The 27,142-nt window shown below is 39.0% G+C and overlaps 2 protein-coding genes across 5 annotated transcripts in view; both read left to right on the top strand.

Annotated features, from left to right (window-relative positions):
* Positions 1-86: 86 nt before the first annotated feature.
* LOC124174857 lies at positions 87-2,561 on the top strand. 2 transcript variants are annotated; one of them, XM_046554429.1, is made up of 7 exons: positions 87-425; positions 638-858; positions 1,037-1,159; positions 1,259-1,314; positions 1,523-1,601; positions 1,750-1,878; positions 1,973-2,561. In XM_046554429.1, exons 1-7 carry the CDS (start codon positions 320-322, stop codon positions 2,168-2,170), a joined length of 912 nt encoding a protein of 303 aa, XP_046410385.1. In that variant the 5' UTR covers positions 87-319; the 3' UTR covers positions 2,171-2,561. The 2 variants fall into 2 exon arrangements, with proteins under 2 accessions (XP_046410385.1, XP_046410386.1); XM_046554430.1 differs by lacking the exon at positions 87-425 and adding an exon at positions 443-536.
* Positions 2,562-2,705: 144 nt separating this feature from the next.
* LOC124174849 (cyclic nucleotide-gated cation channel subunit A) overlaps positions 2,706-27,142 on the top strand; it is a 66,537-nt gene continuing 42,100 nt past the window's right edge. The window contains exon 1 of one of the 3 annotated variants that reach the window (XM_046554415.1): positions 2,706-3,446. The gene's annotated coding sequence lies outside the window, so the exon portion shown is untranslated. Of the gene's footprint in view, positions 3,447-26,866; positions 26,897-27,142 lie in introns of those variants that run through there. The other 2 variants (XM_046554414.1, XM_046554416.1) reach the window with 2 other exon arrangements.

Genomic DNA, 27,142 nt, shown 5'->3' with positions numbered 1-27,142 from the left:
AGTTCTGACAGATGACGTTAGTGATGTTACATCCGATTTCTGGTAACTTGACATGGCCATACGCATGCAATTTCATGCATACCAGTATGTAAACAATAGCCATTGATCAATTTACCCCGGCTGCCTTTTATTTAACGATTCCTGTTCAGATCGAGCTAACTCCAGACGCTTGCGGCCATATAGATACAAATACGCAACGACGCACTGACATTCCTTATTTTACTGCGAACCGTTGCCATCGTTTTCCGTTCCTGCTTGGTTAGGGTTGTTTCGTGTCAAAGTTCCGTAGGCATATATATATATTATACTGACCATTGAAATGACGAAGGACCGAGTTTTGCTGTTATATACCTGCTGTACTTTGATTCTGGGATTCGTCAACGGATATGTCCGTAACCCCATTGACAGAGCCATACAATATGAAGGTGAGCACGGTGTGTGATAGCTAACACCTGTCACCATTCTTCTATCCTTTACTCCCGGTATGATCTACCTGTTGCCACCAAAGTTACGAAGCTGAGCATAAACTGTGCCGTGTAATACGTGTTGTCAGATGTTTGAATTCCTGTTAGATAGAATTCAGTTGTACTGACGGCAATAATAATATTATTCTGTTTTATATCATTTTTGTTATCAGATGTGTTCCAAGAGATGGATAGTGCGGAACAGCGCAGAGAAGCGTCTGATGACAAATACGAGAATTGGCCGGGACGTTGGATGCCGTCGAGACCTGGAGATCCAAAACCGCCTCCTAAGGTTCTGCATAAAACCGGAGAGTTCAAGGATTCCAATTTTAAAAAGAATCCAGTTGACAGAGTAGGCATGGGAATGCACGAGAGTGAGTGCGACGATGGAGAAGTAAGTCTACATTGAAAAAAATAAATTCCCAAAGTTCGCTTGTTCAATACACAGTATATATTTTGACAGCTTGTTTCAAAAAAATAGGTATTTCACTAGACTAATGAGTGAACAAAATGCTGTTCATTAATTTTTTTTAGCAGAACTAATCATATTTATATTGTTTCAAACGTTCTAGACTAACTTAAGAGTCGATTGGGATGGGTCACCGGTCAACTACACATGCTACGATAAAAGGATTGTGCCTGACTATTCTATTAGCCCTATGGTATACTGCGAACATATACCGTCGGGATATATGGTTAGTTGAATGATTATTTTTGTATTTGTTTCGATCACTTTTTCAATAAGCAACACATGTTTTTGTTTTGAAAGAACTCTACGTTCTGTGTTATTTCAGGCTATCCACAAGTGTATGACTGAAACGATCGAATACGACGATGATATTCCTATGTAGTAAGTTAAATATTTGCATTTTGTAGTTAAATTGTTTATCGATTTCCGCATTTTCTAGAAATGTATTTTTTAGCATCAAATGTCAAATATTATATTTGTACTTGTTGAAGGAATTAAGGATTTGCTTATACGTTGCATTATGTCTGATGGAAGATATTATGTGTTAGGACAAAGAGTAATATTCATTTTATTTGATTTCTGTTTACAGTGGTTCACACAGGCCAGTCTGGCCTGTTTACGGAGAATACAAATTTCTACCACGGCAAAGATGGATTCATAGTTTAGAGGTAACTATACTTAAAGTAAATACACATCAAACATCTGATGCTTACAATTAGTGGATTGTGACTTGAACGTCATTTTCCAATCCAACTGTAGATTTTTGTTTATTTAAATAGTTGTGTATTTCCAATCATGATCTTTGTTTATTTCTAGCATGGTGCAATAGTTATGTTGTACCATCCCTGTGCTAATTCACTAGAGATAAAACGTTTGAAAAAACTGGTGGCCGGTTGTTTGAGACGACATATTATAACGCCATACTCGCTTTTGGATGAGGACCGAGTAAGTTTAATGTACTTTTAGACACTTAATGTTTATGTCTAGTTTGGTGAAAGCCGAATGATGAAAAATAATCCATGTCTTTTTCGTCTTACAGCCTCTGGCATTGGTCAGTTGGGGCTGTCGGTTGACAATGTCGTATGTGAATCCTTCAGTGGTAAAACAATTCATTACTAAAAGAGCATTGCGTGGTGCGGAAGCAATCTCCGCTGATGGCGATTTTATGGAATTTCTTATACAGTCGTCTAAAACGGTTACCGACGAAGACGATACAACTTTGTGTCCGTATATGTAATTGACGTTAAAGAGAAGAATCTTCAGAGTCATTCTTGTCTACTTTGCATATGGAACAATGCGTCGACATTTTCAACTTTTAGTACGTATCGTTCATTAATCTCAGATTATATTTACGAGAATAGAATCTATATCCAAATCTTAATATCATTTACGCTCGATTGGTTCAAAGAATTCTCTACAAAAATATTAGCATATATATTTATGTATTGCGTTAAATGTAATATTATACTTACGTATGTTACACTTTCAACCATTCTGAAGAGGAGTGAAGTGTGCATTTAATTGTAACATCTCTTACATCGTGAGAGTTGGGTACAGAAATCGACCGATCAGTGCTAACGTGAGTCGTAAAGCATCTCACGAATATGAATAAACTCCTCTAATTTTAACGAGTGGTCTAATTCTTTGCCGTTTTAATAATATTTATAACTATGATAATGTCGATTCTTTTTCCCAAATTCGGTAATTTAATAGGGACTATTGGTAGCTGCCATTTTGGTTCTACGTTTATTGTTCAGATCCGTAATTTTTCAACGTGACAAAATTATTACTAAAGAGTTCTCAGGCCGATTTACACACATATAGGCCTTGTTGTTTTCGCTTTTTGTCTGTAGAGTTAAGCATTGATTTGCCCATTTTAACTATCTGAAAGGATATTCATGAACTACATACCGTGTTGGGTACTAATTTAGAATTATACACACCGGGTTTGGATATTATTTGAGGGGTTGAGAATTCAAGCCGTGTTAGTCACTTTGACCTAATTTTTCAGCTTCGGAAAAAAGGAGTTTACATTTGAGATAATTAACAACTCTGGTGTCAGGAAAACTATTTTATTTTCCTTTGTTTTAATCACTTCTACCACTTCCATTCGTAACCCCTAAATTTTTACGATACCTTATCGACTGTAGGCCTGAAAGCGCGCTGCTGCACCGGTTGTGCAAACGTTGAAAAACGTTGCGGAACACATCATTGTGATTACTTACCGTATTATAGTTGCGAGCAGAAAACTTGATAAAACATCATTCCTTCTATACAATGTATAATAAATAAAGAAGACCATTGTTTTGTTTTAAAGCAACAATCACTTGTAATAACCTTGGGGACATAAATTTGCGTAATTTTTCAGCGTAAAATCAATGAGCATATAATGCATGTTGTGCGGAGTTATAAAAGGAATGATACTAAAGTTACGAACAGAAAAAGGGGTAAAAGCCCCTTTATTCGTCCCTCGAAAGCTCCGACTCCTATTCCGGTATCATCCTGATTACAAGGTGAGTTGAGTTGAGTCGAAAATTACTTATCCAGCGATAAAGAGGGTGTACCTCCGAACCCAATTTACGTCGACGAGAAAACGAATAAAAAAAGAGAAGGGAGAGAAAAAACCGTTTTTCGTCAAGTATCTCACACTTAGTTAAGACATTCACGTATTAATTGGATTTTTTTTCTTATCTGCCCTCGTTTGCACGATTTTATTACATTTCTTGGATATTTCTTTTCACATTCCTTTGTATTCGCACAATCATCAGCCTTTTGATTAATTTATATACCTCAGATTTTAATTAATTTTCCAATATTCCTTGCAGTCTTATTGTTCATTCCCGAGATTTTTCTGAATTCTTCAATGGCTAGTACATATATAACCAACTCGCATCGTCTTACAGATCGTATACTTTGCAATATCTTAAACGACCTTCTGCCTCCAAGCTCGAAGGATTTCATGCGTTGTCCTTTCAAAGCCAGCCCGCTCAGTTTAGTAATTTTCAAAATTTTCCACGTAGAACTCGTCTCCATTCATCGTGGTTTTGTTTTCGCTTTAGTGCGCGATGCGCCAGAATTTTGCTGATATCTGCTCTCCAGATCAAGGCTGACATGAACGTATTATATCATTGATTTAGCTCGTAAATCGAGTTTCCAACTTACTTAAATCCTGATAAGAATTATCCGGCTCGTCCTACTGCGGCGAAATAAACTTACTCATTATCATAAAATTATTATGCTAAAAATCTATAAACGACGCGACCAACGATGAAAATGCCTAAAATCATATCTCTACGGTGTTTAATGAAGATAAGAATTAAAAATGGCTGTATGTGCCTAGATCAATGTCTTCCAAAAAATTTTTTTTACTTCTCATAAGCGAGCCAGCCTTTTTTTTAAAATAATTTCCCTTTTGAATCGCAGATCTAAGAACGTGTTTGCAAAACAAACTTGAATATGACGCTTCCTCATTGAAAGCGATTGTAATTTTTGTCAGTAACGTCAATCGGCAATAATAATTTAACACCAGTAATATTTCAATGTTATAATGTCAAAGACCGGTCACCCACAGGAAGTTCTGTATAAACTACAGATACTATTGACTACTACACGATGAGAAATTGAGGGATTCATTCGGCTGTTCGTTCCTTTCTCCATAAATAAGTAATTAAATGCCGAACAATGGGTAGTTATCCCAGCAAAGTCAAGTGTGATCGGTTTGTCAATTGCAGGTAATTAATTCACTTCCATTCTTGTGTCGTAATTCATCGTCGCGCATATAAGCTTATCAAGTGATACATCGTCGATATGTCTATCGCATAAAGTCTTCGTTACTCCCCCTCCGATGGAAAAATCCGCACCCAAGAATTTCAATGAAACCTACACTTGTATAATTGAGCCGAGAGGATGAAACCAAATGGAAATCTTAATTAATTAATCATCTTGCACGCCGGACAGATTCCTTTGTTTTTTCGTTTCTTGAGAAGTTTCGTTACATAATCAGGAAATAATTGATTGATTAATATTTGATCTTACCTGTGCCGTTGATTAATCGAATATGTATGGGCGAATCAATGGTATTAGATACTCGGTACATAATTTGTTTCAATACGTGTTTCAATGAATAGAAAAGACACGGTCGTGCTCTTCGCCCGAAGATACGCTTTATAATTAGCCAATCGTGCATCCTGTAGTTACTTATAATTATTATTATTTTTTGTGGGTTGACAATCAGCGACGAGTATTTGTCTCACATCGATTCAAAAACGGTACACCGACAAGTGTGCGGTATTGTTATTATCTTATAACACCCGCACCACGCGTGGAACGGTGAATAATTTTCGCGGATTTGAATAACTCGTATATATTCATTCACCTTTGACAATTTGTCGGAACGCACTCGTCAGAGTTCAGTGTTCATTATCTCCAGGATGTTTTATTTGAAAATATATTCCATCAACTGATGAAACTGATATTTCCGCGTATAAACGAATCTCGCAAAAATTCGCCCGTACCGTCCGTATAAATTAAAAGAGAGCGGCGATTTCTCTACGACAGTATGGTCATAGATAAATCTACATGGATTAATCAAATGATTCAATTAGTCAAATGGCAGCCAAGAGAACGAGTGAACTAACGAATCACAAACGAACCAGGTTATACTCGATATTTGCGTTGGCAGTGGAGGGCCTGTAGCGTGTGACATTTAAAAGGATCGCAACGAATCCTTAGAGTCCTCTGACAAATTGTACACTTTTTTCCCTGCCCATCCTTCAGAGGATGAATAAAAAGTGCGGTAACAACGTCCCTTCCTTTCGTGCAAAGATACGAAAATTGAACAGTCGTCGTATGGCTGCTGGGCTTTTAAATGTTAAACGCTCGAGTCAATTAATTTTCGCAAAGGTAAATCACGCAGCTATATTTTCTGATAGAAACATCGCGGTGCCCTGTATTGGAGGCTTGTATTTTCCAGTCAAATTGCGCGCAGGATGAATAAAGAATTTGGAATAAACCGCGGTCAAAAGGAAATCTGGTAAGTGTGCGGCAAGGTGTACTATTATACGGGAAAGCCAGTCACTCTCTTCGGCTAGCTTTCCGCTATTTTCATCGAGTTTTCACGTCCGTATGGCCGTTGAATACCCAAGTAGCATCCGGTAGCTATACGAAGACAATGGTTTGCCTAGATCTCCTCATCTCCGCCTATAAGAGACTCGAAATTCCCCTTTCGCTTTGTTCAAGGATCGTTAAAGAGCCGCGTCTGGAGTCGCAAAATCACAACTGCCTTTTTTGGTGAAGGATATATACATCCAAAGTGTCTGGTGTGAAATCTGCAGCGTGTGCAGTTGTCAGGGAAATCTGGAAAACCGTGAATTGTCAGGGAATTCGGTCATGTGCTCTGGAATTTTTTAATTCTCTTCCTCACTGGTGTACGATTCTTTGAAATGCAGAAAATTACTCTCCGTGAGAGGATTGAGGGGGTTAGTGTGAAAAGGGTACAAGTGACGAAAAGTTTGGTTTTTCGAGGAATCTTAAGAATTGATAAATTGAGATTGAGCGCTATGTAAAAGTTATGAAAAACATAAACAAGTACTAAAAACAGTTGATACTTTCAGATTGATGTTTCTACCTTCATGTTTCGAAAGGATGGCTGATACTAATCTTTCATTAGTTTCTTCAATTTGGAGTGTTTATTAATATGTTTCGTAATTGAGTTTAAGCAAAATTGAACTGAAAGAAAAATTGGACTATTTTAACTTACGATGGAAATATCTAACGTTTAATTTTGAATTGATTTGCATGAAAATAGTAAGTTTGTTAGTAAAGTTAGGTTGAAATGAGGCCTGGAAAATATCTGTTTTTGTCTAAAAAAGCGGGAAATATCAGGAAATTGGATATGAAATTGCAGACGGTATACACCCTGATCTACCGGGTAAGAAAGCAGAAACACAAAAATAAAGCAGATCTATTGTTCACGTAAAAAGGCGTTTCTCCCCGACTGTTAAAAATTGAACAATTCTTAACGAAGGCTTGATCGCTGAATACGAAATTTTCAAAAATAATTACAAAATGAATTTGCTCAACTTGAAAATTAATTGACATGACATGATTTTATAGCGATTCAAATGATTTACAAAAGAAAACCGACAACATTTTCTGATAAAGTCCAGTATTTTCGCTGTTAATCTCGGAACAAATGTGAATTTACATATGATTTCAACTTAAACCTTGAACAACTCTTGAAATAGTTTAATTATCGAAAAATTGAAAGAGACCTTCTTTGTAGAGTATTAAATTCCATAAAAAACCATGTATCGGACATTTATGTACATTGCCTCGTTACTGAGTTAAAAAATTGAGAAATAAAAAAAATTATTTTCTCGTGTTAATTAAATGAAAAACGAAAAATCGCGTCCATGAACGACTAAATATTAACATTAAGAGCTGAAATTATAACAGGCGTCTTATTTCCTTTTCCCGAAACTATTAAACGTCTGACGTTGAAAAAAATGGTCAATTTTTTTTTTGACCACTCTAATATACCTAGAGCTAAACGAACTACTCCATGACAGACGACCTCGAGTGTTCTTGAAACGGGTAACGCGATTTGAGTGATAGACGAGATTTCAGAAAGATGTAATAAGGAAAGAATGCGGCAGACTGGAGGGTGAGGGAATGAATCTGCGGCTGCACGGAAAAGAGGGGCGGGGGGGGGGGGGGGGAGGGGGAGAAAAATATCTATAATATCAGGAAGAAATCAAGGCGGATGACTAAAAGAAAAGAAGAGCAAAGCAACCTGTTGTATCGCAGGAGCCGTCGTTGATGCTGAGGCGCGAGTCGGCGGCACCCTTCCTGTGGGAGGAGATGGACGCCGGCGTCGCGACGCGCCGTTCAGTCGCTCATCGCCCACCGCCTCGCGCGAGCCTCGCATCAATTATTGCCACGGTGGATTGATCACCGTCGAATAGTTCTTGTTTAATTGCACGACCTATCCGCTAACCGTGTACGGATGGATTTTTGAATTGATCGAAGGTTGAAAATTAAGAAGAAGAATAAGGAATAAATACCGGGAACAAGAATGCAAACTCAATCACTGTGCGTCTGATGATACGTGTTTAATTGATCTATAGTAATAATAATAATAACAACAATAATAACAATAATAATAATAATAATAAAAGCATCACTAGTCCCAGTTTCGAATATCCGTTAATTGAATTTGCCCCGCTGTACAGATCGAGGATAGCGAGGGATTGGCTTGGTTCTTTTTTTTACGAAAAATACGAAACCAATATCTTGCAGAGTGATGCTGCGGTGAGAATATTATAAAATGAAAGTTGAATAGGCACGTAAAGTTCCCGCGTGGCTCGATGAAACCAATTATCATTGACACGGAATGATTTTTTTTGCGATTTTTGAAAAATCGAGGGTATCGGTAATGTAACGATTCTTTCCAGTTTACTAATCGGTGGGGTGTGCTTTTACCGTACGTGAGAAATATCGCATATCGTATAAATATCATACCGATCGAACGATGACGAATTTGGGAAAATGTTATCGAACGATGATTCAATGAAGGAAATGCTGATGCTTCGCAAACGAACACACGTCAGAGTAAAGCTAACATCATCCGTTCTGTGTAATGTGTAAACACAAATACGTGAAATAAACACCGCGACTAAACAACCGCAAAAGCAATCACACGACGTTTAAAACAGCAGCTGAATGAAACGTGCTTGCGGATCAGCGGAAGTTGTAATACACGTTCGAGCATACATTGCAATTATCAACCGGCATAAAGTGCCCGGTTTATACAGTTTCCGGTGAAATTTAATGACTGATATAAAAGCTCACGTGACTTATGCCTTTTACAAAAGTTCTCGTGTCGCCGTGGCAGTGATCGTTGGAGTGGTTCGTCTCACAGAATATTATTACCTTGAAGTGTTCATCGTCCAACCTTGTTTCTGAAAAGTGGCAAAAGTGTCGTAAGCAGTTCATTAGGCAAGTATATCTACTAACGTATGTATTGTAATAAATGATCACGGTAAAATTTTTTTACCGAATAGAATTTCAGGTGAAATATCAAACGTCAGACTCAATCATCGCGCGAACAATTATTTATAGCAAACAATTATGTCAGCCTCAAGTCGGACGACGTATGAGGATTAATTTCGAGTAAACAGACTATTGCGAACTAGTTGGAAATAAACGGTGCCCGGTACCTGCAGTCATCTTCCTCAAGTTTACAGTCTTCGTTAGACGCAACTATGAGCAAATCTGCACCCCCATTACTCACTTCGTGTATAAACTCTGCGCGAGCACAGACCGTGTCTCTCATCATCCAAAGTGTCGCATATTTAACTCAATATTATATCGCAAGCTCGGAAGATTTAACAGGGGTAGAAAAAAACTCTGGGGGGCAACTCTGCGGCACTTTTCATTCTGCAAACCGTAAGACAGTCCTAACTGCAGCGCGGCTTCTTTCGACGTTGTTGAATACATGAAATTTGAAATTTGATGGCGTTGTCAAGAAAATCGTCCAGATTAAAGAATAATCCAAAAAAAAAAAAATGGAGGAGCACGGAGGGAATTACAAGAGAAACAACGAACCACGGTAAACAATCGTGCCTTTCGTAGCGAGGCTCGTCAAATTTGATAACGTTACGCACGGACCTCAAGCCGAGGGCCTTGTCATATTAGCTGACACCAGCTATCACCTCGCACTTCGTGTGCACAAGCCGATGGCGGATGGTTCGCACCTACAAAGCCGTGCGAGAAATTTACACCGCGATAACGAGTTACAGTTTTATAATTCCCGGTAATGTTTTTCTCTTCAGTAATAATAATAACAACAATAACAATAATAGTCACGGAACCGGACGACCAAGTAGGAATATCCGTAAGACCGTTGAAATGTTTTTATTTTTTTTTATTTTGTGTTTATTTAAAATTTATTCCTCGCTTCGATCCTTCGAAAGGTTTGAAGATCCTGTAAATTTGTTTGCTAAATTTTTCAAACCTCGTAAAACAGAGTCGATAGATAATTTAATCTCGTCCGTATTTTCATCCTGCATCCCTAAGACAGCCGTATAAATTAGACACCTGGCTTAATACGACGCGGATTTGTGTACAGCGATATAACAACAAGGGTGGCTGATAGCTATTCGGTGCGTAGGTGTTTTGCGCCCTTGTAGCCGAGTCGAAGACGTCGTTGAACCGGATTTGACGGGATTGTTTATAGTTGAGCAAGAAGGTGGATAATTATCGCCCGAGGCAAAATCTTCGCGGAGCCTCGAGACACTTCTGACAAAACTAAGGGACAAACATCTCCTGTTGCATGGTTATTAACGACGGGGCTTCGGTAATGCATATTGATGAGTCGTATAATCGTGCAGGTACAGCTGAGGCACACCGGAGGAACGACTCGTCCTCTTTCGTCGAGTTTGATTTGCGGATAATCAGGGGAGGTAAAAAGCTCCTCCCCACTTTGGGCTGCAAAAACGTGCGACAAATTATAGTTTGTCCATTAGCCGGATGACGAACCGGTTCGAATCATCCTCGGACAACGTTTCCCCTGAATTTTCACCCCAATTACAGAATTACTTCGGTATACGCGATTCCGAGTATCATATTTATGGAAATACATACAGATATGCAAATATTCATGCAGAGCTTTCGTGCCGCTGCAAACCTCTGAATTCAACTCGTACAAGGTTTCTCTCGAGCTTCAAGGCTCGATACATGTACCAGCCGTTTTCCTCGAAGGTTCTCAACAAGATTTTATACCTACTTGTCCCTCATGTCTGGATTCAGCGAGCGATGAGGTGAAATTTTTATTCTTAGAAAACTAGTTTCGATATAGAAAAGTTGCAACGGGATACGGGCGTTGTCGTTCTTTTTGTATTCTTTTCTACAACTACGGAAGAATATTGTCCATTATTTTATTTACTTTTCTTATGTATATATATATTCTTTCATGCATCTCGAAAACAAACTTGATTTACCTGAGCTTGCGCACAGTCACGGTACCATCTTTTTTCAGAGTCCACGTGGCGCAGCGTAGAGTGATTAAAATTCTGATTCCATACAAACTCGGCGAAGGAACCTTGAGAATATCGAATATTCCGAACAATTGAATAGGTAATATGATTTCGAAATATTCTTTTTGCCATATTCCGAGAGTTCGGTCAAACCAATATTAGGTGTGAAATTGAGGTAAAGCTTTGCCCCGTCTGTGTAAACTCACGGCGGAAATTTTTTTATCCCAAAGAATGATTAGCACGCACTTTTGGTCTTTGAAATGACGTGGTATATACAAACACACATAGTTCACACCGAGCTGCAGGGGCGAATATAATAATAAATCGGTTGGCGTCGCGAGCAGCAGCGCATAATCAAGACGGATTTTTTCTTTGAATCCTCCCCAATTCAGCCAGGTGACAGGCTGATCGAGGTCCCTCGGTATCGTGCCGGGGGACGAGAAGATAGAAAAATGAAATAAGAAATTTGAAAAAAAACATAGAGAAATGCGGAGTAAAAGACGGTCAAAATCGAAAGGCGCGATTTCGCTCAACTGCCGCATGTACAGCACGTATCGGTCGCAGGAAGATAAACGATAAAAACTACGAACTATGGACGAAAAACGATGGATGATAAAGTGCAACAATGTCGCGCCGGTCGAATGACGCGAACTTACCCGCTTCGCGACTTCGAGAGCTTTACCATCAACGACATCAAACCATGTGACGTTATATACACGCGTGTCTTATCGCGCTAGGAAATTCGCGAATTTCCCCTGAATAACAATGCGATGACTTAAGGCGGTCTTGCGGAGAATAATAATTAATAACCAGACGAGGCTGCGGAATTGTTCATCCTTGCAGTGATGAAAGGTTGTATAACCCAGGCAATATGTTGAGGCTTAGATATTTTTCTCTTTCAATATTTATCATAAAAAATTGTAAAACTTGGTGACGCAAACGGAGTTGCATTAGTTACGAAATTTATAAATTCCTGCTCCATTCGTCGATCAGCGCGGAAGAAATATGTGCAAAATCGATTTGGTAACGTGTAATCAAGTGGTTTATTACTAGCGCTAGTACCTAGTAAATAGAATAAGTTGTTTAATAATAAACGGTTAATTGATAGAGCCGATTAATCGACGAATTGAATTGACTTGAACAAACTGAATAAAGTCTGAGATTAATCCATTAATCCCACAGCCTGAGTCGAAGGTGTACCAAGTACAAAAAAATTCATTACCATTTTGACGAATTATTTTAATCTTTATGTATGTACAATCGTACCTATACTTCGATGCTGTACGTTCAATTGTTCATACATAAATATATTATATATATATATATATATATATATATATATATATAGGTATATGTATATCGTAGACCGCTGTATGGATTCCTCAGTATAAGAGGCTAACGAAATATTCGGTGGGTGCTTCGTTATTTCTATTCAAGAAGCGTCTCCAAACGGGAGGGTGGGATATACATATAATAATATAAGAGTTGGTTCGGCTCTCAGGTTGGTTTTTCCCTCCTTTTGTACTGTCGAAGAGGTATTATATAAATATATAAATGCATACATAGACACAGGTACGGGCCAATATGTACGTACAAATGTATGTAAGAGCACCGGTAACAAATTACTGGGTTGTAAAAATTTATCCAACCATTCCGTGTCCGCAGAGCGAAACTGGCGCATGGCGCTGCTCTGCAGGTAGATATCTCACATTTTTATGTTCAATAAACCCGGTGTTAGCTATCGTTACAAGCCAGTCTTAACTCACATTAGCTGTGACGTATCGTCGATTTTATGTCCCGCCTTAACTAAGGGTGTCATTAATTTTATGTTAACGAACGAGGCATCGGGTGTATAATAACATAATGCTATACTCGCGAATTATCTTCGGATCAACGATTTCACGCTTTCTTTGCACAATATTACGGGTAGGATGTGTAGGTACATGGATACGTCTTTGACGAGGGCGCGTGTTCGCTTTGTAATTTTTCATATTAACGCTTCAAATTCGAACTTCGTATTCAAAGGTTCAGCTTGCGAAATCACGAGAGGAAGTGAAATGGCAAAAAAATATATACACATATACATATATACATGTATATGTGAATAAATAAGAAAAAAGTAAATGAAAGTAGATTTCAGCGAATTGCTCTCAAGCTGAAGACCTTCGTTGCTGCAGAAACTCACGTAGGCAATTTCATCGTATTTTTTCTACCGGAAAGAAAGCAGCAAAATGGACAGAAAAATAATTTAAAAAAAAAAAAAACAGCAATGAAAGAGAAGTAGAGCAACAGAGAGGAAAAGAAGATGCTGAAGAGAAGAAACAAGCACCGTCCAATTATGACAACTCTCTGTTACTACACCTACTTGGCTCGTACAGCATTCTCGAAACGATGGACGAGGAACGTGAAAGTTCCGCGTTACATGAGATATCGAGACAATACAATCAAATTTATAAGCTCCGAGTTGTAAAAAGCTTAGCTTGATCACGTTTATGTTTTGAAATTTTCTACGCATTTATCATAACGGCCGTTTGATTTATTACGGTGGAGCGATAATAGCTCGGGAGTTCACTCACATTTGATAACGATTACACGTCCGTGTCATGCATTCTGTATATACCTTTATATCGTATGCATATACATGCACACGTTTTTAACAATCATCCAACTTCGACGACAAAGAAGGGTTGAATGTTTATGACTCGTTTTATTTCTCGCAGGTGAACATTTATACGTGAGGGCGAAACTTGAAGAGGGTGAAATCTGCGAGGTTCCGCCGCGCCTCCCCGTAAATAACATGTAACTCGATAAATCCGTTGGGAAAACAGGGGAAACGAATTTAAAATCGAGCGTTCGCAGGGGCCACCGAGCCAAGATCAAATCGGCTTCCGATAAATTAATATAAGTAGTTTTATTTTGTAAGGCGCGGTTTACGTAGATCAAAAACCGCGAATACGTACACTTTCAGTACATGGGTGATAATAAAAGCGTATTCTGAGAGATGCGTTGTCTGCGCTGATTTTTGTGTCAATTTTTGTATTTTATCAAACTAGCAAATCCAACGATTGCCAGACTAGATGCAACTTCGCTGAAAAATGGATTCGTACTTATATAAATATATATCTATATCAGACTTTATTAAAAAGATCGACAATTTTTTTTCAAAATCCAAGTCGAAAATGTTGTTCGAAATGACGAAAAAAAGATGCTGTCCAAGTTTCAGCTTTCAATATTAATATTTAGAGGTACATCATCGGGATTTTCTATTTCCCATTCAAATGAGATGGGGAAATTTATTTTTTTTTACTTTAGAATTTTGTAACTCGTCAACGCATTAGTGTACTGATATTACCAGATCGTGCCGTTGTAGGGGATTGAACGCTCTACAAAAAAGGTCTCTTATCATTTTACGATAAATGTACTCTTTCAAAAGTCATTTAAGGTCAAAAGGTATTTGAGGATTAATGTATAAATAGTATATCTGCATCTATGTAACGCTCTCTCTCTCTCTCTCTCTCTCTCTCTCTCTCTATCTCTATTAAACTTTTACAACAACTGTATTTATGAGAACAAGATTAGAAGGGAAGCAAGTTTAAGTCTGTATTGCTAATTGACTTTAGCCTACCCGGTATTTCATTTCATTTCGCTTCTCTGTTTTGCTCTCCTAAGCAGATTTCGGCGAGTTGCTTGCTCTTCGTTGTATATTGTTGCTGAATTTTTTCCTCTTCCCTTCTACTTGAATCCGGTTGTTTTCTATGAGTAAATTAAATTTCGAATCAAAGTTACGAATCGACATTTATGCCAGTCACGCATCTGCGAGATGTTGCGTTTTATTTATCTACTTTATTTTTCTCGTTCTTCTCTTCATCAGAATGGAACAATTGTTACGTTTGATTCTACTGATAAACTATCAGCGTTTCGCCTTAAGAGGCGGCAATTATTATCGAATGGGCAAGAGCTGCGAAAAGACGTCGCAAACAATTAATTAATCAAGACACTTGGTTGCTACTCGCGTGAAAAATAGCAACACCAAATTAGAAATTAATTATGTACATTCCTTAAGCATCGTCAGCTGCGTGCATCATAAACGTATGTACATATAACGCCGATCGATACAGCAATACGTCGAAACGGATTAGCTATATGAGCGATTATAATAATTTGCTACGTGCAAAGATTCCCGTAACAGCTTGCAGCGCGTTATTTTTACTCGCCTTGATTTCACGGGTATTATACTTGTTGTCGTGTAATTCGCGAGGTGTGTAATGATGCCCAAATGAGGCGGGACCGCTTTGAATACAAATAAATAAACAATCAACGTAACACTAGACCATGGAAAATTTGTTTCTTAAACCATCCATGAACGTGATTTTTTAATTCATCGAAAGAATTCGTTTTTATTCGATTTGAAAAGAGAATATTATTCATAATTATTTTTATCGGGTAAATAAATACTCTCACCAAATTGAAAAGGGTTTTACCGCAATAATTTCATATTATTATTTCGTACAATCGTTCCAAAGAAATCACAATGCATAACGAAATAATTTGACAAAATCAGTAAAACTCTTGATCTATACGAGAGAACTTTACCTACTGATTTGTAAAAGTATAATGAGACCTGAATTCTTTGCATCAGAGAAGAATGTTAGAATCGAATTATCACAGTCAATGAATTTATGCTCTTATTGTATTCGGGGTATTCATGCCACAATGACTCTCAAGCAAGATGTATACATTGGAATATTGTTTCAGGAAAAAGTTGCGAAACAACAAAACTCGCAATACAGTTTATTGAAGTATAAAACGGTCGGACAAACAGACAAGTCTACTTGCTGCAGGGGTAGTTGGTTAATTATTTTTCTGGTCCCGAATATGCAAGCTTCGATTGATTTTTCGCTCACTTTTATGTTTTCACTTTCACACCGAACATTCGAATTACAGTTCTCTGTTATACAGACTGCGTTAACCCGTTAAAGCCCAGGAAAAAACTGGGTCAGATAGCACCAAACTAACTATTCGATTCATAGCAAAATGGGGAAATAAAATATACGTAGTTGTTCTTATGCCATTTGCGATTCTTTATAAAAAATTATTTAATCTAATTATACAGAGTCATTATTTTGAAAAACTTACTGCGCCAATCGATTCAACGGAAAAAACGATGAAGAAAACCTGTTTCACATTTTTTCTTGTTCAATTTATTCGTGTAATACTTTTTATGACGAAAATAATGGAGAACTGTAAATTTATCCAGTACGATCTTACACTAACAAACCGAACCGATTGGTACCGTAAGTTTTTCAAAATAATGACTCAGTATAATTTGTGTGGATGATTTTTGATATACAATTGGAAATGACACAAGAAAAAATACACGACGTATATTTTAATTTTACATTTTGCTATGAGTAGAACAATTAATTTGATGCTATCTGATCCAGGTTTTTCCCGGGCTTTAACGGGTTAATATGCACTGCTTTCAGACATTTCGCGGATACATTGCGTATGGATATAATTATACCGTATGTTTCAATTCAGATTTTTGCAACGGGTTAAAAGTCGCGGTATTGTTATATCGTTCGTTTTACGAGTGTCGAGAGAGTCAATTGGGCGTTTAATGCTTGAAAAATATATCTAAACGATAACACGACGAATGTGGCGGTCACAAAACGGTTACACAGTCGCGTTATTTTTTCCAACCCGTTCTCATTCACACGGTTGACGAATTAGATACGGTGAAAATATTACCGCGGAGAGGAATTTCTAACCCGTTACAATATTACACGCCCTTGCATGCGTGGGTTAACGTCCTGTATGATTGGGCGAGGGGGTAAAATGAGTTAGCAGCCCATAATGTCCCTTAATCTGTCAGTGTCGTAATTTAATCGCCACGATAATCCTGCAGAACCAACGAATAACCGAACTCCGATTACTGTACAGCCGAAAATGGAAGCGGCATCCGAGTATCCGAATCGCGATCGGGAATGAAAATGTGCCGCTGATCGTGCGACATCTGGCGGGGAAAAAATGCGTCACTCTAACCCAGTCATATTTAATATTAAAGTATCTCTTTCGCAGTATTTTTTGCAGTACATCGATTCCTTGTCGCGAAGCTAAAGCCTTGTAGCTTGCACCAAGTTCTCCGTCCTTTTCCACCCGCAGAATTGACTCAAAAGCATCTGCCGATAGCCGTGAAGTTCTCGGCGCCACGTTGCTCAACCACTCGTCGAAGAAGAACGATTTATCATTTTCTCTGAAGGCAAAAAATGACTCAGGAAAGCTCTGCGTGGCGAACAGACGACTTCCACCAAGTTTAGAGACACAACTTTGCGCTGCACATGCAAAGTCGAAGAATGATTATGCAGTCTGAGGGTACCTGCGGTGTACAGATGTCGTAATCGATTTTTGTATGCACGCGGTATCTCCGCGTAGACGTACGTAGGTTGTACGATCGTTGCCAATTAATCAGCAACTTTCAACCCCGCTAGACATTTGCCAAGTGCAAACAAGGACGCCGAATGTCTCCTCTCCGAGACACTTCGACAGTCATGCTTATATGCCTGCAACTGGGCGCCGCTGTGTCTACGTCGAGCATTTATACTTACACACACCGCAGTCTTTCCTCTAAAAAGCATCGGGTCGATGTGAGTGCCGGCCAAAACCGCCCTCTAAACGTATCAATTTCTCCAGGCGAGTATCGGCCGGCATCGGTATGAAAAAAAAAAAAATTTGGTTCGATAAAAAAAATTGCACATATGTATGTATATAGGTACAGAGAAAACATCGGCCGCGTGTTTTTTCCGATATTTTGTCATTTTTTCTTCAACACTTGGTTCGCTGGATCGTGCAAGCTTTTTTGCCGAAAAATTGTCGACGCTTTCGTACATCGGTAGAAAAAGGAGCCGATCGATACTTTGCTCGAAAATTGTAGCTCTCTCATATATTTATGAAGCTTTTAAAATTATAGACGGTAGACGAGTTTGAATTAAGTTCGTTTACAACACGTGTCTTCTCCGGAGTTACAAGACGAGGTATAACCCGAACCCGTATTACACGAACGTTGTCCCAATTTCACAAATTTCCCCGACGTCGATTTTCCGCGATTAACAGCGACAGAGACAAGTCGCCGTGATTAGAAGCGTGACCGAGAATAGATTTTCATCGCGAGCTCGAAGTCACCGGAAAATATATTTGATCGAACGAAGCCGGATAAAACGCACAGCCATAACAAGTCTGCCCGCAAACATGATGCAATAATAATAGTAATTAGTCCGAGTGGATGGTAAACGCGCGTCTGGCTCACTGTCCAATAGCAAATATCGCGACGGTCAATAATCAAGGAGCAAACATGGGCGTGCGGGTTACCCAAGAAATTGCTCGCACTTATATCGAACACACACCCTTGCGTGCGTCATTTTTATGTTTTATTTTCAACATCCCGCCTTGCGCGAACTCTCACAGAAAAACTTGGATTACTTACGGAGTGGTTATTAGATTTTTAACCATCTCGAAGCGATACGAAATGAGACGTTAACGTGTAAACTTTTGCTCGTTGTTAAATTATTCAATGTTTTTGCCGATCACGGATATAACAATTTAAGAAATCCTCAACGCACGATCATCTCGCCCTAAAATTATTATTACGCGTTATCGATCTTTGTCCGGCAACCTTCCTAAACCTCGGGACAAACTCACGGATTTCGGTATCAGTAGTAAGAGGCCTCGTCGGTCAGACCCTTAGGCTGACATTTCTTGCGAGTGTCGCGGAACTCGTATTCGAGACACGACCGCCTCGAACATTGTTTGTCGTTCAGCCCAAAGAGTTGACTCAAGTGACGTCGTTAGCTCAAAGACGATCCGAAAATTCCTTCGTTATGTCGCCTTACTGCCAGAAGGGAAGAGCCGAGTGGCAAAAAGGCCAGAGAGGATCGAATAATAAGGAGATCCGGCTGTCGTTAGAACCCGAAATGCGTATTCGCCTCGGCAATCGTCAAGTAATTAACTAACAAATGCACTCGGAGTATGTGTTCGAAATTGTGAGATCGACGGTGAGTTCCGTTATTCCGCAAGCGGGTTTTATTGTTGAAAAATTTTCTCGCTTAACATTTTTCATCCCGCCAAATCTCGGCAATATTCACTAATTGTCAACGACGCGAAATAATTTGGGCGCATACACGGTTTCCCAAGGGTGATCTCGCAATCCTGACACGTCTCGATTTCATTCCGTACCTACATCTACATACATACATATAATACGAATCCCGTCAAGAGTAATTGAACGCTGATATATGCATGTACTGTACTGCGCACTCTCGTGTTCCGCACGTTAATTTCGATCCCGCATAACTTCGCGTCCGATATTTTACCCCGTCGAACGGAAAACTCGCCTGTAGAATGCAGAGGGATAGAAATCAGGAAAGAGATTGCTTGTTGGATCTTGCGGTAAGCGGAAAAGAGCAATAGATAAGAGAGATTAATTTAATCGCACATCCGAAATTATGCGCGGAATCTAACGTTCCACGTTATTTTTAAATTTTCACATTTTCGCACGATAGGCATACGATACTTAACGATGTAATTTTAGTATCGTACGGAACATGTAAGTTGCAATCGTCTCATCTGTCCGATTTACGTATAATATAGACAAATTGTGGAGATTTATTACATTGCTGTTTCAATCAAAAGGAATAACTGCAAGTGTAGGCAATATCAAGGTCTGTTGTTCGCGTGTCTGTCTGTCCACTTTTCTTAATGGAAATCTTCTCGAGGGGATCATGCTTCCGGGATTCATCCCACCTCCTATTCGTGGTCAATAACTGTTAGCTATAGTGGCGTGTTAATATAATTTCCCTTGGTTCTGAAACGAGCTAAGTTTGTACCAAGCGGTTCCTTCGACTGTCGTGCAGTTTCCGTTCATATAGCCTCCATTACAGGCTTGACTCGCTCGTTACACGGCGACTAACAAAAACGTAGGTATTGATATTAAACACGTGTGTGTAATTGTTGTGATATTTTTTCTTGCCCGCAACTTGAAAATTCTTATCATAAATCGAAAACTCAAGTTTTCTCGTCCAGCATCGGATGCCGAGAATTATAATTGTATGTAGACGGTTCGTTTGCTCTTCTTGTTGTTTTTATGTTGAAAGCAAAACAATCCGAGATGACTTGCGATTTCGGTAACAAAAGTTAAGTTGAAAAGGAACCCTTCCACGCTGGTTAAATTCACTACCTATCGCAATATAAATAACTCGTTTTTAACTTTCCCCTTTCTCTCCTTGTGTTTTCGACTTCGACGATCGTCTTTTTTGCACGATAACGTAGTTTGCGAGTGTTCGAAGGGTGGTAATGAAGTCTATCAGTGAGATTGGTAAGCCTTGCACGCACACCTGCGCACCCACACTTCAAAGATGGCATTCACTCCGTATAACTGAGCATGCATACGTATACAAGTTGTGCCGAAACCGTTGAATTATCAAAGAATTGATCAAAGTTAAATTAGCCAGTTAGGTACCAAGACCGAGGGACACAGACTCGTGAGGCGTTTTCAAAGTTTTCGATCAACATATATATATATATAGGTATAAGAATGTACAGATGAGATGCGAAGTTGCTTCAGCGGCGAGACAACGATCACTCTTAATTATCATCTATCAAGGTGACACATGTTAGAAAAGAAAGTCTTGCCCTAGCAGCGACCTCTCGGCTTCTTCTTCTTCTTCTTCTTCTTCTTCTTCTTCTTCTTCTTGCCCCAAAATCGAGCAGCTGCTATAAGTCCTCCTCCTTCGTCTCGCGATCGACTGCCTGAATTCACATCGTCTCGAACGATTAATCAGGGACCTCCACTAAATTAGTCCGGGTTCTATCCGTTTCCCTGAGTGCTCTTTCCGGTTGACTTGCGTCGGCGGCTACACACAACCTTTGGGGATGGGTGTAACAGACGTTTAACGCACGCACATTGGAATTCCTCTCGGCGCTGAAGCTCTCGACTTTTATTGCTGGATAAAAGAAAACAAAAGGGAGAAAAAAGAAAGAATGCAAGCAGGGTTTTTTAATCGACGAGGAGGTAGATTGGCCAAATATTTATACTAGTTATTAATTTTTTATTACACGACAAAGACGAAGATTGAGAATTTATTAAATTATGTTTTATTTTTGAGTCGCATTATACGAATAACTCTTGAAGAATACTGAAACAGATTATGCTGCAATGACGAACAAAACAAATTGTTTTAAAGTGCTTGATAATCTAGGAGATTCGTTCGATTTCATCCGCAATTTTATATCTTTCAATTTTTTTCAAAGAGATTTTTGCACAAATCAAGAATATAATAATTTGATGAATACTCAACGTTCGACTGTCTCCTAATAAAATTGTTATAAGATTCGATAATCGATCGATAGCAAATCAACTTCCATAAATGAAACGTGATGTAAAACTTTTCTTCTGCCGAACGTAACAATTTTAGCAGAAGTGTCACATTTTCGGATAAAATTTATAGTTTTTACATCGACGTTTTAACATCCCTTCGAGCGAGCGACGAAGTGTTAGTGATATTTATTTTACATTCTTTCTTATATCGCCACGGGTTTTGTCGGAGCTGAGGGCCGACTTTATGCCGGAGACGAGTATACTTAGCACAAGCTGTTACGCCACTCTTGCTCGACGGCAATTAAAAAATTAATTACCAGAAAACTTTATTACATATAATGTCCCAGTATAGTCAAGTCTCTTTTTCCCTGCAATCGGCTTTGGAATTACTCGTATTCCACGTTGGCGAACGGGAGGAATCTAGTGCCGGTAAAATGTTTTTTGTTCAATTTTAATGTCCAGGAAAAAGAAACTCTCGAATGTTAAATTCCTGAAGTCGGTGTTCGCGAATTTTTGTAGCACAGCGCGGAAAATATTCAACGGTAGATGGAAAAATTGTAGAACAAAAAAAAATCAAAAAATCTGCCGCCGCTGCAATAGTTAGAAAGACACCGAAACCTCGCCCGACCATAAGATAAATTTACTACCCCATTTGGTACGTAAATGTCTATTTTTCACAACGGAATCCGTTTGTATGTAACGGGCTTTGGGGAGGGGGTGGAGGGTGACGAGGGGGATTCAAATATTACGTTATAAGTTTATTTTCGACGATTTTTTACCCGGCGGTAGTGTTATAAAACACGGTTTTACAAGCATTCGACGCAATAACTCATTCGAGGAAGAAAATTAATTGCCATTTTCGGTAGGTATAAAAATGTGCTAAAAAATTTCTCGACGCGATTCCGCTCAGTAGGATTAGGTGTGTATATCGGATTTGTAATTAATTTCTTGCCAAATGCTTGAACTGCAGCAATTTGAGAAACTTTGTCCTATCATCAATTATAATTGCAACAATTTTTGAATTCGTTCAATTGGCGGAGAATTTATTTCCTCCGACAAGAATTATCTCTACTTCTTAGCTAAGGAGTGAGAATTTTTTTACAACCCGACCGTTGGGCACTCGGTTCGTATAATATTGGATAGCAATTAAATTGTCCTGATAGAACCGCGCTCAAGAGAAAGTCAGACAAAATAATTACGAGCTTCGATCGTCTGCTACCTACTTTCCGTATATTCAATTACCCGCATGTATACATGGTATGTAAAACGTACAATATAGATGCGTAATGTATAAACCAACACACTTGCAGGTACATACGCTTAGTAGCGCCTCACAATCTGTGGTGTCCGAAGTTTTCCCATATACAGTTATATAATATATGTGCATATATATTATACATGTATTAAGGGCAAGGTTCACGATAAATGAGCAAGAGAACGAAAAATTGTCAACGCTGCAAGTCATGTCGGATCATATTGAATTATCAATGATGTTGTAACAACGTTCAGGAGTCGGGCTTTTCTTTAAATACATTGTGTATAAAAAATTGAAAAAAGCTCGTTGCTCCTCGGGCGATAACGGATGGGGTTAATGGTTTAAGTTACGCTTTACAAACTTGCGGCCGATTAATCACTCGCTAAGAAATAACGAAACGAAGAAAGAAAACAACACAGGAATTTTCCTCAAGGCGCGCGAGACTCTTAAGCTCTTTACAGTATGTGAAATACTTGCGAGTACATACTTCACGCTGAAATATATGCGTATATACCTTCGAAACGGGGAAAATTTCATCAAGTTTCAAGCACAGCTCTAACGTTGTCATTGTATTATTATCATCATTAATTATTAGATGATGAATATTTTTTCACGAAATGCAATCTGAGGTTGTTTCACCTTCTGAATCTCGTTTTAACTGCCGGATTTTCTAACCGGGTCGCGACAGAATTTTAATTCTTGTCACTTTTGAAAAATAATTTTCTCGCATCTCAAACCTCGCGACGTTTGTTTCTCGATGAATGTTTTTCTTTTCTGCCATTCTCGGCGATAAGACGATACGAAATTTGGCACGTAACGAAAGCAAGCCTCAAGGACGCGCCCGCGTTTCTTGTTCCCCTGTCAAAAGCAAAATCGAAATACGTTATACTCAGCTCCGAATTTATATGCGTATTTTAAGATTGATGGTGGCACTTGTGTCTTTCGGGTTGGGAAGAGTGAAAAGAAAATATATTATCACGCTTCCCATCGCGCTATACGTTACGCGTATAACGTACATATATAACAAACGCAGTATCTATAAGCATTCCCATATTATACGGATGTTTGTCCAACCGTACCGGCGTCATTTCATTTTCTTGTTTCGCCTGAGTTACGTCGCCTGCACGTGAAATCCTTCACGGTTTCCTATACGTATTCCTACCCCCCATGTTATAGGTATGTAGACGCAAATCGAGTGACAAGAACGGATATTTGTCCCTTGTTGAAATGTTCTCTGCGTTAGAGATTTCACCACACACACACACACACATATATATATTTATATATTATATACACACATACAATTTCATGGATATACCTACTCGAAAGATGATGGGTGGAAATTTGACGAACAGTTATTCCAATATTTCTGCTCGCTTCGGTAATTGTGAAATTAAGCAAGCGACTTTAGACTGGCCATGAGCCGTCAAAGCAAATTTCTCGTTCTCACACTGCCGGTTCTCAGTTTACAGAGAAAAGATAAGAGTAGTATCCAATTCGAATTTCGAACTATGTATCCAGATTCGTGATTAACGCTTTTGAAGCCCTCGGATTCCATATTACATGAAAAAATGACGATTTTTTTTTGTCTAAAATTGGAAACGTTGTGATATAGTGAAAGCTCAACTATTCATTTTCAGGGTGATTACAATGATTTCCTTTTCTTTTCTGAAAACCGAGAAACGGGGAGTTCAAAAATGGTACAACATATATTATGCGCAAAATTCAAAACCGTTTCGCGAGCTGCGATGCTTACACACTTTCGAAGTAAAGAATTTCAAAATATCGAAATTCAGACACCAACGGGCTTTCGCACATCATCGTGAATGTTGATTATTTTCAATATTACTTCTCACCCTAATAATAAATTCAAATTTTACGAAATTGTTATACATATCGTTCATATTTTTATTCAAATTTTGGAATATAAACAGGTATGTAAAACGTGAAGTATATTTGCTTTTTCATTTGGCGGCTTATAAGTAGCGCCACGCCGCGCAAAGAGCCAACTTTGTCAGGATCAACGAAGGGCGCGAACACCCTTCCATAATCCCTTTTCACCGGACGTACAATAATCCTGCAGAGAATGCATTAGTCGCTGTAATTTTCCATTTGCGTGCTTTCCCAGACCCGTATTCTTATCACATTTCGCGCACGTCGTCGCTCGTCTTCGTGAAAGTCCATTTATCTACAATTATACACCTCTATACAGCATACGTATAATTATTCGTACAGTGATATTCCTCGCCTGAGATGCATTCGCGAAATGTATTAATCGGTGTCAATATCCAACAGAGATGGAAACCTATCCTTACCCATAGTTTCACGTTGTCGTATTGTTCGCATGTGAGGTTACGCGACGAGAGCAATATTGCCCTCACAGAGGGTGAAATTGCTTGGCGAGTGTGACATTGTTACGAGAGATGTAAAGCGAATCGCCTCGGTGGATATTACGAGTCCCTAAAACGAAATGCGAAATAATAAACATTCAAAAGTTTGTGAGTTTGATCACCGGGCCTTGGCACCCTAATTTCTACGCCCGTTACACGTACAGAACTCGGAGAGACAGGCACTAATTCTCTCTCTTACTTTCTCTCTCTCCTTACCACGCTCCGTCCGAATAAAAGGAGCAGGAAAAGAAATTTATCAATTACGTCCAATATCGTGAAAATCCTAGTATTTAACTTTGGGCAACACGTGCCTTCGTTTTTAGGGCTTTGAAAACTCGAATCCTCGTACCTCTCGAGCTGAAAATGTAAAAAACCGCCGAATTACTGATTGTTAATTAAATGTCACGTGAAATAAAATGGAATAATAAATAATTAGAATCACAGAATTTTCATTAATACGCATCTGGAGGGTATATTTTTCCGGCGTTGCTCCGTTAATTTGATTTTGAGATTTTCGAACATTGATAACTTGTCAAATAGGTACAACTGTTATTTGCGATGATTTTTTGAAAATTGAAGAAAAAGATAGTCTAAAATTGTTGAAAATATATTTTATTAGAAAGAAGAAGGCTCTAACATTTCTTGATTTTTTCAAACACAATTTGTGAGTGTCCATTCAGCGGGTAAAATGAGCCTCGAAACATTAGAACGGATCAGAAACGTCACCAATTAATTATTACCGATCAACTTGAACGTTCTCATTGCGTAACCTTTTTTTCAAATCGTTCATAACTTGTAGCTTCCGTCATAAAAATGTTGCTTCGAACTTTGTTTAATTGACGCGGGATGTGACGCTGTTCATGTTTTCCAACGAAATCCACCCCGGACTTGCCGCCGCCTCGTGCATGGAGTTCGAGGTCGCGGATCCGACGAACAGCGGGAAATCAATCGGTGAACAAGTTTCCGTTCCCCTTGAAAGTCTTACGTGACTTTACAGCCTCTTGAGGCATCCGCGCCGTTCTGCATCGACGTTTAAATGCAGTCAAGGTCTCCGCCGTTCTCGGAGCTCTGGAATATGCAAAATAAGGACCATTCTCAAGCGAACTCGATCCTTCAGTAGAACGGTTTTTTAGTTCGTGATTAACAAGCAGGGTCTCATCTTTTAACTGATCAACCTTTCAGCTTCTCGTCTGCAAATACGAGAACTTTCGTTTCGTTTCTTCTTTTCCTTTTTCTTCTTCTCGCTTTTCCCTTCTTCTTTGCCCTCCCCCCCCCCCCCCCCCCCCCCCCCCCCGGCAACGTTTCGGCGCCGTGGGCGTTGCGATGTCGCTTTAAAACCAGCCTCGGTCGCTTTTAAAGACGCGAAATTGATCTTATCTCTTATCTGAAGAAGGCACTCGAATGACAGTGTATTGTAATCATGAAAGTGTGTAGGTATTATATACTACTATTTCGTTTCCTTTCAAATTTCGTAATTTTGTTGAATCGTGCACGGAGAAAGAGCACCTTCAGTAACGACGTTACACAGGGAATTAACCTGCAACCATAACACTTACCATCTCGGCAAGTGCCTGCTCAAATTATCATTGGATTGCCAACAGATTTGGTATGCGAATGAAGCCTGAAGTGCTTTCGGAATCATTTTCCACCTTTTCCGCATCTAATGAAGCTACGGGGATTTGGAAAAGTTTGAGGCCGAAAAAGATCGGCTCACTTAACCCCCCTGCACTGCAGAGCTGACGATCGATTCGTAGACACTTTTGCCGCCCAAGAAGGGTCGACACTCAAAGAAGCTGACACGATGAATTCCAATGGTCACGTTATCGCGCGTACGAATACATATAGGTACTTATACAGATGAACGATGGAAAAAGTTCGGCTGATTGATCCTCACGACAATTTTCTACACGTAAGCTCAACGTTCGGTACAAAGTGTTGAAAACATTAAAGACAACTCCAATTCCGGTGCAAGGTCGCGCGTACCTTCTTTGAACATGTGTAGGTATAATAACGAAATACGCCCGATGTATTTGTTTCGAGCGATTGATCGATGATAACCTTGAGGTTCGTTAATCGTTACTCCATTGTTCGATGCAATTACTTTTCGGTTTTAGGGTGGGCTACACATTGTATACGTACACCGTAGTAAGTGGCA

This window comes from Neodiprion fabricii, chromosome 2 (assembly GCF_021155785.1).
Source record: "Neodiprion fabricii isolate iyNeoFabr1 chromosome 2, iyNeoFabr1.1, whole genome shotgun sequence".
NCBI lineage: Eukaryota > Metazoa > Arthropoda > Insecta > Hymenoptera > Diprionidae > Neodiprion > Neodiprion fabricii.
This window is presented reverse-complemented; position numbering and strand designations above follow the sequence as displayed.

Bases quoted from the DNA above. Each gene is read 5' to 3' on its own strand.
- LOC124174857 (XM_046554429.1), top strand. From the start codon at position 320: ATGACGAAGGACCGAGTTTTGCTGTTATATACCTGCTGTACTTTGATT. The intron at 426-637 runs GTGAGCACGGTG...TTTTGTTATCAG, and splicing joins CAGAGCCATACAATATGAAG to ATGTGTTCCAAGAGATGGAT. The intron at 1,602-1,749 runs GTAACTATACTT...GTTTATTTCTAG, and splicing joins GATGGATTCATAGTTTAGAG to CATGGTGCAATAGTTATGTT.